Raw genomic sequence first — 14,087 nt, forward strand, 5'->3', positions numbered from 1 at the left:
GCCAAATGCCTCAGCCAGGTGTCAACAAGATCAAATGGATCACCACTTGATTAAATGGCCACTCCTCGGCAGGAGAGAGGGGGCAGGTTAAAATAATAATAATAATAATAAAAAAAAAATCTACCTTTTGACAAAGGAGCAGCTTAAGGTTTCAGGCCACATTGACTTTGTCTCCTGAACATCAGGTGGAGATGATTCTTGTGCAAGGGAAAGGGCTACAAAAAGAGAAGGCAGATGGCACAAATCATCTCTCCCCTGCTCTCTACCCACGGCATTATCAACACTTGAAGAACAAAGGAAGCAGCACTGGACTGGGAGGAGTTGTCAGTAAGACTGCTTTGGAATATGTGATGAGAGAAACCTTTGCTTTATATTCATTTAGCTTAAGTTAGGTGTTCGTTACAGAGAAATAAAAAGTAAAATGCAGCTAAGTCTGACTTATATACCTCATTACTTGTAATCACTTAAAATCTAACTTTCTGTAGCTAATACATTTGTTTTATCTATACCAATGTGTTTGAGTTGAAGCATCTGGGAAATTTCATTTGAGATAACAAGATTTGTGCATATCATTTTCTATTAATAAATGACTGATTTTATATGAGCTTATATTGTGCGTCTTGTGTTGCAGAGCGTCCTCCTGGACATTTCTGGGGGGAAGTTTGGGACTGGAAGGTTGCTGGTGTTGTCCTGCAGTGTAATTCATGAGTGGCTGGCTATAGCACCAACAGTATAGTTGGGAGTGATTTACATGCTGGAGACAGTGAGAGAGCAGACCAAAAGTGATTGCTCTCATAAAGTAGTGTAAAAGGCACCACGGATTGGGGAATTGAGGGGACACAGTTGTCCCTCAGTCCAGACTGTATCCTACGTAATGTCATCATGTCACCCTGCAAAGAATAACTAGGCTGGTGAGAGCCAGCATGAGATCTAATGTTTGTGGGCTTGCTACTGGTGTCCGGGATCTGAACTATTTCTGCACAGCATAAAGATCTCCACCGAAGGTTACAGGGCAGCCAGGAACAGAATCCCTTGCTAGTCTCGGTGGACCCCAAAACACCATAACACGTATAGAGGTATAAAAGTGCTTTTGCTAGTATAGCTTATTTTTCTTGGGGAAAAAGTGTAAATTATATCATCAAAAGTACTTTTTGCAAATATAAGCTGCCTCCATATTAGGTGGGTTTCCCAATATAACTGTACCAGCAAACATTTTCTACTGTAGATTAGGTTTAGTAGAAAATTTGGAAAAATTGGAGACTGTGGCTGTTCTGGACAACTTTCTCTTTCAACCCAAAAAGCAATGGTAGAGAGAAGAAAGAGCTCTGTTAGGCCAAGGATGTTTCACCACTTCGTATACCTATGCTAAGCCAGCAAAAATGCCAAGTCAAAAATGAAGTTGGGAAACTTGTTGCCTTCATATAGAGCAAAACAGCACCTAGATTTTCTGAATTCTGATAAGAAAACAGTACAGGTCTTGCAAACACCTAACATGAGCCAAAGTTTTGTCACCCTAAACCTCGAACAATAACTGGACAAAACAAGAAGCATGAACATTTTTGAAGAATTAAAATATTTGCAAGACAACTTTTTCTGATGAACAACTGTATATGGAAATAGGGTACTGCACTTAGGCCAAGAGATTGTGGCAAGTAGGCTTATTGGCAGAGTCTCCTCTAGAGGAGCCTTGGTGGAAAACACTGCCTAGTTGTTAGGAAAGTTCATAAAACTTCATTAGCTTACAGAAGAGTAAGTAATTTTTTTCTCACAAGCCAAACTAGCAGATTAAACTGGAAGTGGGTCCTGGCCACTTCTGATTGATTCAGAGGGCTAAGTAGGGCATTCTCACAGTTAAATTAGTCATGCATACATGTAAAATACAGGATTCTTAGCAGTGAATTTTAGGAGTATAGCAAGACCAACCCATGAACAACATTATGTACACCAAAGGCTTGTTTATCCACAATCTGAACACCAAATTAAAAAGATCAGTTTAGAAAGCAATTGGATGAAACCGGTTATATGGTAGCTCTTAATTTCAGTTTGAGTTACCTATATCGATTTAGTTTAAAACAATTCCTTATTGAATTAAATAAACATGGCCTTTTAATCTGAAAAAAGAGAGACCACATAAGGGGTTTCACCAATTTAACCAAATCACTTTCTAAACCAATTTAAAAATTGTAGCTATAATTCTGAGCAGACCACCGCTCAAAATGATTTTCCAAAGAGTCAGACCTTGATCAAATCAAAGAATTTGCATCAGAACTATTTTCTTCCCTAAAAAAAGTGATTTTCATTCTCCCTGAAAAATTTCAAATATATAAAAATAGGAAAAGTTTTTTCCCCCTCCACTCTCCTTATACACAGAAGTAACAATTGCTTTTGTTCAAACTCCCTAACAATTAGCCCGACAGCAAGCCAGAGGAGGGGAAAATCTGCCTAAAAGGTGGAAGTTCTGAGTGTCTGAAAACTAACTAGAATGAAAAGCCTTATCTAACCTTAACCATCACTATAATATGAAAAAGGCCAGCAGCAGTCTCCAGTTATGTAGCTGGGAGAGATTTGCAGTGGGAATATTAGTTTTTAATTGAACTATTTAGAAGTTTTACCTAACTAGTATCAAAGATATTTCTAAATGTTATTTAGAAGTTCAGTAAGTTAATGAACATGAATGAGTGGATAGCCCATGGCAGCCTGCCAGGGCTAAGATGACATGAACAGATCAGTACAAATGCGTTCAGGACCAGAAAATTTTACTATTTATTGAACCGGGATAACTGGTTACTACATTCCAATGACATGGTTGTTTTATTGCAAACTTTAAGAGCAAAATCTCTGCCAGTTATGAGATCGTTTTAGTGCACTTTGAGACCTGGTTCTCAATTAGAATAAGATCATCATCATATTTGGGAAGAATCCACTTGAAATTGAGTGGCAGATAGAAGGCCACCTTGAAGAACAAGTCTCTGCTTTTACTTACTTAGGGATAAAGTTTCGTCCTCCGGGCCATTCGTCACATTATCATAAAGACTTAAAACAAAAGGCCCTTAGTTCTGCTGAAGGGGTGCTCTGTTCTACCTGCCTGCATGGGGGAACAGAGCTGCCACCGTGCCAAGAATTTTTAATGCTGAAATAAGGCAGATTCTCTGTGGGGTCGAAGTTTGGTTTAGAGACCAAGTTTTGACCTTAGCGATCATTCAAATAATTTTTTGAAGAAACTTTTATTCCTTCATTTTCTCACCCCTTCCGCCTTGCTTTTGTGTGTCACAGTAGGTGTCATTAGCTGAGTTGTACACAGTAGAGCTTGTACTGCTTTTCTTAAATTTTGGCCTAAGATCTGCACTCTTCAAGATTATAGACTGCCCCATCTTTGCCTTCAGGAGATGGGAGGAACAACCTGTGTATTGTTCCCATGCACAAGACCCTCCAATTTATTATAGTTAGCTTGAGATTTTATATTACTCAGCTATTGTCAATGTATTTTAATCAGCATCATCAACTACTCCAACAGACAGTGAAAGATATTACCCAAAAAGAAGATCTGGCTGTGATTCATGAGTCTGTTTGCCTTTTCGTTCTCTACTTTGAAGATGGTCATGTTTTTAATTTTAATGAGTTATCAAACCCTCATTTAACCAAGATTCCAAACCATGGAAATTGCTATCCTTAGAGGCAGATAAAAACAAGTTCCTTCACATCTTTATTTTTGCCCATGTAAATCCAAAGTGTTGGAAGAGCTACCTCATTATTTTTGAGCTATAGAATTTTTCAGCTTCTGAGAGCACAGTGGATTTTACCTCTCTTTTTTTTCCATTTCAAAAGATAATGTTTTAAGTATTTTCCCAATTCCTGGTAGTAATTACATCAGTGGCAATTTCTGCTCTTTTAGCACTGTACGAAAAGAGTTTTTAATGCAGTTCTGATTAACATTTTAATTATATGGATGTTTCTGTTTTAGATTGCGTATGTTTTTCTTTTTGTATTTGCAAAAGACGTCATATGTAATCTAATAAAACTGAATTGAACTGGAAGCAGATAAATGATTAGTAAGAGAAAAAGAACTGTACCATTAGCACAAAAAAAAAATTTAAACCACAAATTAGATATTCTAAGTACTTCAACTACATTTTGTTAGGTTAATATATCCTGTATTAAATAAATTTATATTAATAAAATTAATCAAGTCATAATTTCATATGACCAACAATAACAAACATGTTCCAGAAAAACATTGTTTTAGGGGGTTGCTTAAGCATATTTTGTCAATTGAAAATGAATGACTACTTAAAAGAGGTTTCTAAATGTAAGCTGTATCAAGTAGGCAACCTGACCTTTGTTTTGCATTAAATACCGAAGAAACACAAAATCTGATTTGTTTAGTGTTCTTTTATTGTAAATCTGCTGAAGCATTGAGAATACAGACATTCACACAAGGTTCCTAGGGTCTTAACAGTTACATAAAAAGATGTTTTAGTTTATTTAAATCCAATTCAGGGAAAACTGGGCCGTGGAAGTAGTATGTTATTTCCCTTAAGCTTTTGACATTCAGGTATTCATGAAAATTATGTTCACTCCAGGAACAAAAACTAACACTATGAGAAGACACTTCTGAGTACTCTTCACTGCTTTTATGCAAGATAACAAAGGTGGCTTGATTTAGATTCACTGGGTAAAAGGCTCTGAGATCCAGGATCTACTTAACTAACATGGTTTGGCTGCTCGTTCCAGAATGGAATTGTGACTGAACAGCTCTATTTGCCCCACCCCCTTCAGGATGCCAGATAAAGCTTAGCTCTAATCACTTTTCAGCAGATTTATTTATACTTGCTTTGTAATTTAACCATTTATTGGTATTTAAGATGCAGTTGGTATATATACACACACACTACTAAAGCATGTTAATGACATTAGCAAAGAATGGCATGCTCAAAAAGATATTTGGAGGCGGTGGAGGGAGCAGAGGCAGGGAAGTAGTTTTTCCAAAATGTGTTGGGATGAATTTGTTGTTTTATAAATCACTAAATACAAATTGTCTTTAAAAGGCAACAAGTCTGTTTTATTGAAATCATTCAACATCCTTCCAATAATTTTAGTCAAATATGTTATGCACCTCTGTTCTGAAACCGCTAGGATGTGTCAAGGAGTTAAGATTGTGACGTACTCTAACACTTGGAACTGAAGCTTCTGTGTAACAGCCTCAGTGAACAAGCTGCAACACATATAGGATGTGTAGTTTAGACATCTTCCTCTCAAAACTACAAATAGAAACAAGTGGAACTCCTCAGAAAATATGAGCAATCCTACTGATACATATCTGCCACTTTCCATGTTTTAAAATTGAGGGAGTTTTCAGTAGCATTAAAATGTGAAAATTGACAGATTTTTGCATTCAACTAAAAAAGTTTGTGAGAGCACAAGTAACAAGACTGTGGAATTCCAAGCGTCATTCTTAATACTATAATCTAAATACTAAGATTCTTAAAAATATTTTTCAGTTTGAAAATTGTTAAAATTGTGAACTTCAGCATTTAAAAAGTTTTGTTTTCTAAATGCAGAGACATCATCAAATTAGAAGTCACACTTTCTGCTGAAAAATGTATACTGACTGTGGGGGGAGCTAAATCTCTTATTATGTTTATTTCGTTCTTACCTCAAAATGCTAAAATGAACAGTTTCACTGTTCTGTTGGTCAATTGCACTTTCTGCATCACCCACTAGTATGACAAGATCACTGGTGCTGCTCTCAGGGGAGCTCACTACATAATTTTACCCAGATCCTGCAGATAGTGTGTTTATAACTAGCAGCTGAAACTGCACATGGAAAGGGGATGTGCCAGAGGATGTTTAGTGGCATTGCTCTAGGGTCTGCCCACTCTCCCCTGATGGAAAGACCATTACAATAATAAGAAAAATTAAAACACAGTTATGAAGTTCAAAAAAAATTGAGTCCATACATGCTATTTATGAGGGTGCTCTGTTATATCAGATTTGACTGAGATTTTCAAAACAATCTAAAGGATCTAGATAGACATCATCCATTCATTTTCTTGGAAGATGTACTAATCCCCTACACTGCTTTGAAAATCTCAACTTTGCTTTAAAAAAAAAAATCAATCAAGTTCCGCGTTCCTTTAAAAGGATATTGTTTACATAGGCGAATTCTGAAAACCAGACTCTGGAATTAGAACAAGATTTCTGAGTTTGGCTATATCTTACTCTACAGACTATGTCAGCAAAACGTGCGTTCCTCAGGTTTGTAAATATGACACCCCCCTGAGCGACATAAGTGCTTGTGTCCACAGTGCCATGTCAGCAGAAGAGCTTCTCCTATCGACATTCCTTCTGCCACTCACGGAGGTGAGTTTTTTTAACACTGACGGGAGAGCTCTTCAACAGATGCGCTGCAGTGGCGCAGCTGTATCGGTACAACTAAGCACTGCATTGGTACAGCTACAGCACTGCAGCGCTGTACGCAGACATGGCCCTAGTGAAAAGGAAAGCATGCAACAGATGCTACTTAACTTACAAAAATATTAATAGAAAAGTGTTATCCCTCTAATAATCTGGAAAAGAAACATAAGAAAATGCAAAATTGCTTCTGTCCAGAATAGCTGCTATTTGCTGGAGGATAAGGAAACTGTGTAAACCAGTGATTCTCAACCAGGATCCAGGGCTCCCTGGGGTAGGGTGACCAGATATCCTGATTTTATAGGGACAGTCCCGATTTTTGGGTTTTTTTCTTATACAGGCTTTTATTAACCCCTACCCTAACCAGATTTTTCAGTTGCTGTCTGGTGACTCTACCCTGGGGGGCTGCGAGTAGGTTTCAGGGGCCCACCAAGCAGGGCTGGCATTAGACTTGGTAGATCCCAGGGCAGAAAGCCAAAGCCCCACTGTTTGGAGCTGAAGCCCAGGGCTCCAAGCTCCGCCACCCAGGGCGGAAGCCAAAGTCTGAGCAACTTAGCTTTGCAGGGCCCCCTGTGTCAAAGGACCCCAAGCAATTGCCCTGCTTGCTACCCCCTAACCCTGGCTTTTATACAAAGAAAAACATTTGTGGCACAGGTGGACCCTGGAGTTTTTATAGCATGTGCGGGGGGGGGGGGAGAAGGGGGCTCAAAAAGAAAAAGTTTACACCAGGGGTTCTCAGCCTATCTTGTATTCCCACTGAAATGTAGTATTTTAAACATGAAATCTTCTTGATTGAAACAATTAGATACTTTCCAGTAACAATGCATCTGGCATCCTTTTTTCTACACTTGATCCCTGTCCCATGAATCTGCTCAAGATATCACCTTCCTACATCATGTCTGTTCCCTAAAGAGCTTGAGGATGCAGTTCTCTCCTTGCCACCAAGAAACATTAAACATCATGCACTCCATAAAACAAACTAAAGGCACTGACATACTGTGTGAAACCCAAAGCCAGCAGAGAAGAACGTTTGAAGACATGAGTTTATTTCTTGACATCTGATAGTGTCTTTATGAAAGAAATTTAAAACTATTACAACGTAGGTTTCTTCTGTGAAGTTTTACATAGTAAGTAGCCTATAAAAATATAAGGTATATTGCTATATTTCAGCATTTTAGATCAAATCATTGAAACAAGTTAGGACAGTCAGCACACACATCCTTAAAGAAAAACCTGGACAGCCCTGGGGCATTTAATTCAATCAAGAGAACAAGATATTCTATTAAGGCAAATGGACTCATTAAAAATATCACAAGATCAGCACTCACGCTACTATAAGAGACATTTAAGGTTATTTTACTTCTAAGTTTGATATTTTACAAAAAAGTAGCCAGGGAAAGAAAACTGAGCTTACGCTTGCCTAGAGAAGCCTATCCCTTGAGAGATTAAAAGCCAGACTGAACAAAACACTGGAGGGAAAATAAAGGAGAAGCAGGGAACAACTCAGCAGTGGTGGGTTGGAGAAGAGGGCGGGACGATGACCTAATAGGACTTTTCCATCGCCAGTTTCTATGATTCTTTGTGATGAGTAGGAATTTCAGGTAGCCCAGTGCTGCCAATGTTTAGCTATATGACTGGGCAAATCACAACCTATTTGCCTCAGTTCCCCAAAGTGTAAAATGGGCATAATACGTAGGTACGTTAGAAGGATGCTTTGAGATCCTCAGACAACAGGCTTTATAGAAGGGCAAGCTTGCAATGCACTTATTTCAAGAACCAATACCACGTGAGGCTTAGTTGCCATTTCTCAGGTTCTCTCTTACCTTGAACACTTTACCAAAAGCACCATCTCCCAGCTCGCCTATTATCTCCCAGAACTCCTCCGGATTCAAGTCTCTCTTGACGTTCTCATATTGTTTCTTTTTCTTCTCGCCACCGAGCTTAAAGATTTTACGGAAGTTGAAGAAAGACATTTTTCCCTCTCTTCAAAAAAAAAAAATGGTTCCAAAATTAAAGGAAAACCGCAGAGGGTGGGAAGAGCAGCTACTGTCTGAGCAGCGTCTCACTCCACCTTCTCCTGCAAGGGAAAAGCTGAGAAGTGCCTTGCAAGTGCGCTGTCCCGCACGAGCCCCGCACGCGGCCGCGCCTGGAAAGCCCCTGGCCCGGTGGTGCAGCGCTGAGGCAGGGCGAGGGGTGAGATCCCCCTCGGTGCTCGGCGGGCTGGGTTATTGCCCCCCCTCAAGTCTCTCCCTGAATCGCAATTCGACAACAGCCGGCTGCGCGGCCGTCACACCGGCCACAAGCGCCCGGGTCCCTGCTCGCCCCGGGAACGGCGGTTTCAGCGTCCAAGGCTGGGTGGGGACGAAGCACGAACTTCCTCACTCACATCCTGGGTGGAGGCTCCTACCCCACGGGAGACGGCCCGCTGGGGCGGGGGGCAGCCGGTACCTGGGGCCCCCTCTCCCCGGGGTGGGATTCGCCTCCTTTCCCTGAGGGGCGCGGGGTCCCCCTGCAGCCCCGGAGGAAGGGATGTCCAGTCCCCCTGGTTACACAGGGGAGGGCGGCAGGGTCCCAGGGCAGGAGACGGCGTCTCCCCGCTTCCTCCTCACAGGCGCAGAGCCCAGGCGACCGCTCGCTCTCCGGGCGGCAACCGGCGTCTCCCCGCTCAGGGCCGGCTGGGGGAGGGGCGGAGTGTCAGGCTCCTCCAGCCGCGGCGGCCTCCTTCTTCTCCCTCAGTCAGTCACTCACTGGCGCGCGCGCCTCTCGCCCCCATGTCGGGAACCGTCTCCAGCCGCGCGCTCTCCCGGCCGGGCCTCAGCTCTCTAGCACGCGCGCGCGCCCTCCGTCTGCCGACTTCCCTCCTTGGCGCATGCGCACGGACAGCCGAGCCCGGAGCCGTTTTCCCCTCCCCTCACGCTCCCTGGCAGGCCGGAGAAAAGGGCGGGGTTAGAGGAGCGGGTTAAACGGCCGAACGGTAGTTAACGTCCTCTTCCACGTGATCCCGGAGAGCCCGCGAGGGGCCAATAGGAGCGCGCTGAGCTCTCAGGCGGGTAAGAGAGTGTTTTCCTCCTGGGGGGCTTCTTCCTGACTGCCCGGGGGGGGGGGCGCGTGTGGACTCCCCTTTCCTGACAGCGAGGTGGGCAGGGGCAGGAGTTCCCTTTCCTCCTAGCTGCTTGCCTGGGAGGTTGGGGCAGGGTGTGTGTGGGTGGTTCACCTCCATCCCCTGAGGGAGGGCGCAGGGTACAGGGTGTGATGGGAGAGTGCGCCAGTGGGAGGGTGTAAGTTTTGGGGGGCAGGGGCTGTTTAGCTGGAGAGGGGGGTTGTGCCAGAAGCTCTGGCCCTCTGCTTGGTTTCTGGAGGAGCAGAGTGGTTTCTAGACTAGCGCTTGGTGCATTGGGGTCACAGCAGGGTGTGATGTCATTGCGTCTGAATTGTTTGGCACCCTACTTGCTTCTGCTCCCTCACTCACTGTATCAGGGATCCTGTTGTAATGCTACTGTTGTTTCTACCACACAAAAAGTGTCAGGTGCGTCACACACAAAGAGGATGAGCTGACTGCCCTGAAGGGCTTTACAATTCAAACAGACAACTCCTAGACAACGGGTAGGATGCAAGGGGAGGCAGGATGGCCTTGAGTTGAGACACTGGGCCTTGAGAAAGCTGAGTTCCCACCTCTGCCTCCCACCTCAGTCACTTCCTGTGTGACATCGAGCAAACTGTAGCATTTGATTCTCAGATGGGCCAAGCACCTCTAGTTGCCACTGACTTAGATTGAGCATTATGGATACTCAGGACCTTCAAAGATCAGACCCTTCATCTCTCTGTGCCTCAGTTCTCAGTCTAAAATGGGGATGATGATGCACTCCTATCTCACAGGGGAATGAATATAAATTCATGAATGTCTGTGAGGTATAGTACTAAGATATTACAATGATTATATTAGCTTATAACCATTTAGGGCTTGTCTATACTTGAAACACTACTGTGGCACAGCTGCAGCTGCTACAGTGCTTCAGTGTAGATGTTATCTATGCTGATAAGAGGGATTCTCCTGTCGGTGTAAGTAAGCCTACTCCCCGAGAGGCAGTAGGTAGGTTGATGGAAGAATTCACAGGGATTTAAATTGGTTTAAGTGTGCTGCTCAGGGATGTGGATTTTTCACACCTCTGAGCTATTTAGCTAAGCTGACCTAATTTTATAGTGTAGACCAGGCCTCAGATAGTAAAGCAGCTTGAGCAGTAATGTCAACAACTTCTTGTTAGTTAAATTTTTTTTAAGTCTCTCATCTGTTTTATTCTCTACTATGGGAAGGGATAAGACTCATAATACTCTTGAAAGAAGTATTATTTAAGGAGGGTCTTAGGAAATGATAACGTGGTGGGGCACATTAGGAAGAAAATTGCATGGAATAAGGCACAACTACTATGGGAGAAGGGCACAGTGAAGACTGGGGAAGTGGAATAAAAAGAAGCAAGAACAGAGACATAGGTAGAAGCTGAACTTGGCATCAGACTGTTTGTGGAGGAGTGGAAAACCTTTTAATTCCAGAAAGTTGCTGACATTGCTTAATTAGTGATAAGAATATTATTTGTATTGCAGTTGTACTCAGGAAGCCCCTGGCATGGATCGGTGTCATATAGTGCCAGATGCTGTCCCAACACAGAAGAGAATGACAGTCCCTGCCCTAAAGACCTTATAATCTAAGTATTAACACAGTGTCATGCGTGACCTAAGGATCTATTACCTGTCCAGAATTATTTGCTAGCAGTGACAGAACAAGGGGCCTTCCAAATATTTCTGATTTTGGAGGAGATGGATGGTAACACTGACCTCCTTTTTTCAAGGAGATTCTTGGGCTTTGTAGTTTCTCTCTGTGTTGACTCCTTCCCAACACAGGTGGCAGATACCAGAGCTGTGCTGCCCACTTATGGATGTGAGGTAGTAATAAAATGACAACAGCCATCTAGACTAGTCTCTGTTTTCCCACCACACCTGGATTCTGATTGGCCAGTCACAGCTACTAGCTTCATTTGGAAGTTGCATGAAGATGGTTTGGAATTAAAACCTGGGGAGAAAGAAACCATTATGGCTGAATATTTTTTTTTTAAATTGCTTTTCCTGGGTTCTCAATGTTTCCCACCTTAAATTATGAAATCTCTGGATTTTAAAAGTCCAATTTTCCCTCAGGCTGAATAATAACAGTCAGTTTGGTTTTAAAATTAAAGTTGGATTTTTTAAAAAAGCATTTCTGTTTGCATTCAGTTATGTAAAAGCTTGCTTTTTACAAAGATTCAGATTTGGCTCCAAACCAAGATTAACATCCTTTGAACCAGTCCACTGACAGGACATCAAAACAAGTGGAAAGTAAAAGCACAAGTTTTATCCTGTAGCCCTAAAACCAGTCCAGCTCACATTTTCTTCACCAGAAGTTGGATTAAGCCCAAAAGTTTATATCAGAAGTAGGTGGGTCACGCCCAAAGACAGGAACTTTTCTAGAGTCGCTTGAGAGTGAATGTAGTTGTTGAGGATGGTCTGTTGGATAGGACGGGCTAGGGAATTGGGACTCCTGTGCCATGATGTGGCTAACTTACTCTGTAAGCAATTCACTTTACCCTTCTGTGCATCAGTTTATCCCTATGTAATATGGGTGTCATGGAATTGGAACTGCTCTGTAATAATTTATGAATATTGTATGTTGACCTGGTTCTTAGACCATTTATTCTATGAATATTTTGGTGTATTTTAATATGAGTTGTAAGTAAAGACAAGCAGAGAGTGAAGAAATAGCTCAAGATAAATTACTTCTCTGCAGATACTTGAGGGATGTTATGAGATAATACAAGGGCAGGAAAAGGCCCACACATACTGGAGATCAAAAGGTTTAAAAAGGAACATATTCTCTAAAGAGAGGTAGGAGGAGAGGAGCATTTTGAGGCAACCAAAATAAGATAGGCACCTTCTGGGATTTCTGAAAAAGTTAGGCCTGCCAAGGTTACCATCAGGGGATGGTAAGCCTTTAAGTCAGAGAGAAATAAGCGTAGATTGTTTCAAAACCTTTTTTCTCTAAACACTTTGTTCCTACAGTTTAAAATAAACAAGACTTTGGTTTTAAGAAGGCTGTCTGATCACAATATTTCACTGGTCACAGACTCCCGAAGGAAAGAAGAACTGTGAATACTTAAATTCAGCCAGATTTGCAAAATGTAAAGGAGGTGATGCACAAGGTCTTGTAGCCCAGGGCCTGGTCTCTGAGTGGGGAGAATTGCACAATTCCAGCCCAGGACAGGTAAAGGCACATGGTGCACTCAGAGACCAGAAGTGCGGGGAGGCAGAGGTGCAGCCAGCCCTGTAACCATGTTAATAGGTAGAGAATTACACATTATATAAAGCCCCAAATGTGCTTTAGACTGGTATATAGACAAGCTCCCTGCTTCCAAGTTCCAGGAGATCTACAGATCACATAAACAATGAAGTATCGGTGATGTGGTGAAGAGATGCCATAAAAACTCAGTGATTGAGCAGTAAGGTTTGACATGTTATAGTTCCACTTTCTTCTTTTACTTAATGTTTAAAACGATTTCATATCCTCAGATAAAAGGTTTTGTAGTCATAGAATCATAGCAGATTAGGGTTGGAAGAGACCTCCGGAGGTCATCTAGTCCAACCCCCTGCTCAAAGCAGGACCAACACCAACTAAATCAGGGGTTCTCAAACTGGGGGTCAGGACCCTTCCAGGGGTCGCGATGTCATTACAATTGGGCATTGCGTGCTGTCAACCTCCACCCCAAACCCTGCTTGCCTCCAGAATTTATAATGGTGTTAAATATATTGAAAAGGGTGTTTAATTTGTTAGGGGGGTTGCACTCAGAGGCTTGCAATGTGAAAGGGATTGCCAGTAAAAAAAGTTTGAGGCCCACTGAACTAAATCATCCCAGCCAGTGCTTTATTAAGCTGAGCCTTAAAAACCTCTAAGCATGGAGATTTCACTACCTCCCTAGGTAACCCATTCCAGTGCTTCACCACCCTCCTAGTGAAAGAGTGTTTCCTAATATCCAACCTAGACCTCCCCCACTGCAACTTGAGACCATTGCTCCTTGTTCTGTCATCTGCCATCCCTGAGAACAGTTGAGCTCCATCCCCTTTGGAACCCCCCTTCAGGAGTTGAAGGCTGCTATCAAATTCCCCGTCACTCTTCTGCAGACTAAACAAGCTCAGTTCCCTCAGCCTCTCCTCGCAAGTCATGTGCCCCAGTACCCTGATCATTTTTGTTGTCCTCTACTGGACTCTCTCCAATTTGTCCACATCCTTTCTGTAGGGAGGCCCCAAAACTGGATGCAGTACTCCACGTGTGATCTCACCAGTGCTGAATAGAGGGGAATAATCAGTTCCCTCAATCTGGTGGCAATGCTCCTACTAATGCAGCCCAATATGCTGTTAGCCTTCCTGGCAACAAGGGCACACTGCTGACTCATCCAGCTTCTCATCCACTGTAATCCTCTGGTCCTTTTCTGGAGAACTGCTGCTTAGCTAGTCAGTCCTCAGCCTGTAGCGGTGCACGGGATTCTTCCATCCTGAGTTCAGGACTCTTCACTTGTCCTTGTTGAACCTCATCAGATTTGGCCCAATCCTCCAATTTGTCTAGGTCACTCTGGACCCTATCCTTACTCTCCAGAGTA

At 42.6% G+C, this 14,087-nt stretch overlaps 2 protein-coding genes across 12 annotated transcripts in view; one reads left to right on the plus strand and one right to left on the minus strand.

The window, feature by feature from the left end:
- SLK (STE20 like kinase) overlaps window positions 1-8,487 on the minus strand; it is a 71,527-nt gene extending 63,040 nt beyond the window's left edge. Inside the window, exon 1 of one of the 5 annotated variants that reach the window (XM_050957980.1) lies at window positions 8,235-8,487. In XM_050957980.1, coding sequence (XP_050813937.1) covers window positions 8,235-8,384 — 150 coding nt within the window. In that variant the 5' untranslated portion in view covers window positions 8,385-8,487. The remainder of the gene's footprint in view (window positions 1-8,234) is intronic. The other 4 variants (XM_050957975.1, XM_050957976.1, XM_050957977.1 and 1 more) reach the window with 4 other exon arrangements.
- Window positions 8,488-9,358: 871 nt separating this feature from the next.
- The window catches only part of STN1 (STN1 subunit of CST complex), a 73,993-nt gene continuing 69,264 nt past the window's right edge, over window positions 9,359-14,087 (plus strand). For 5 of the 7 annotated variants that reach the window (XM_050958185.1, XM_050958181.1, XM_050958189.1 and 2 more), the window contains exon 1: window positions 9,359-9,461. The gene's annotated coding sequence lies outside the window, so the exon portion shown is untranslated. The remainder of the gene's footprint in view (window positions 9,462-14,087) is intronic. The other 2 variants (XM_050958183.1, XM_050958182.1) reach the window with 1 other exon arrangement.

The sequence above is a fragment of the Gopherus flavomarginatus genome, chromosome 6 (assembly GCF_025201925.1).
Source record: "Gopherus flavomarginatus isolate rGopFla2 chromosome 6, rGopFla2.mat.asm, whole genome shotgun sequence".
Classification (NCBI taxonomy): Eukaryota; Metazoa; Chordata; order Testudines; family Testudinidae; genus Gopherus; species Gopherus flavomarginatus.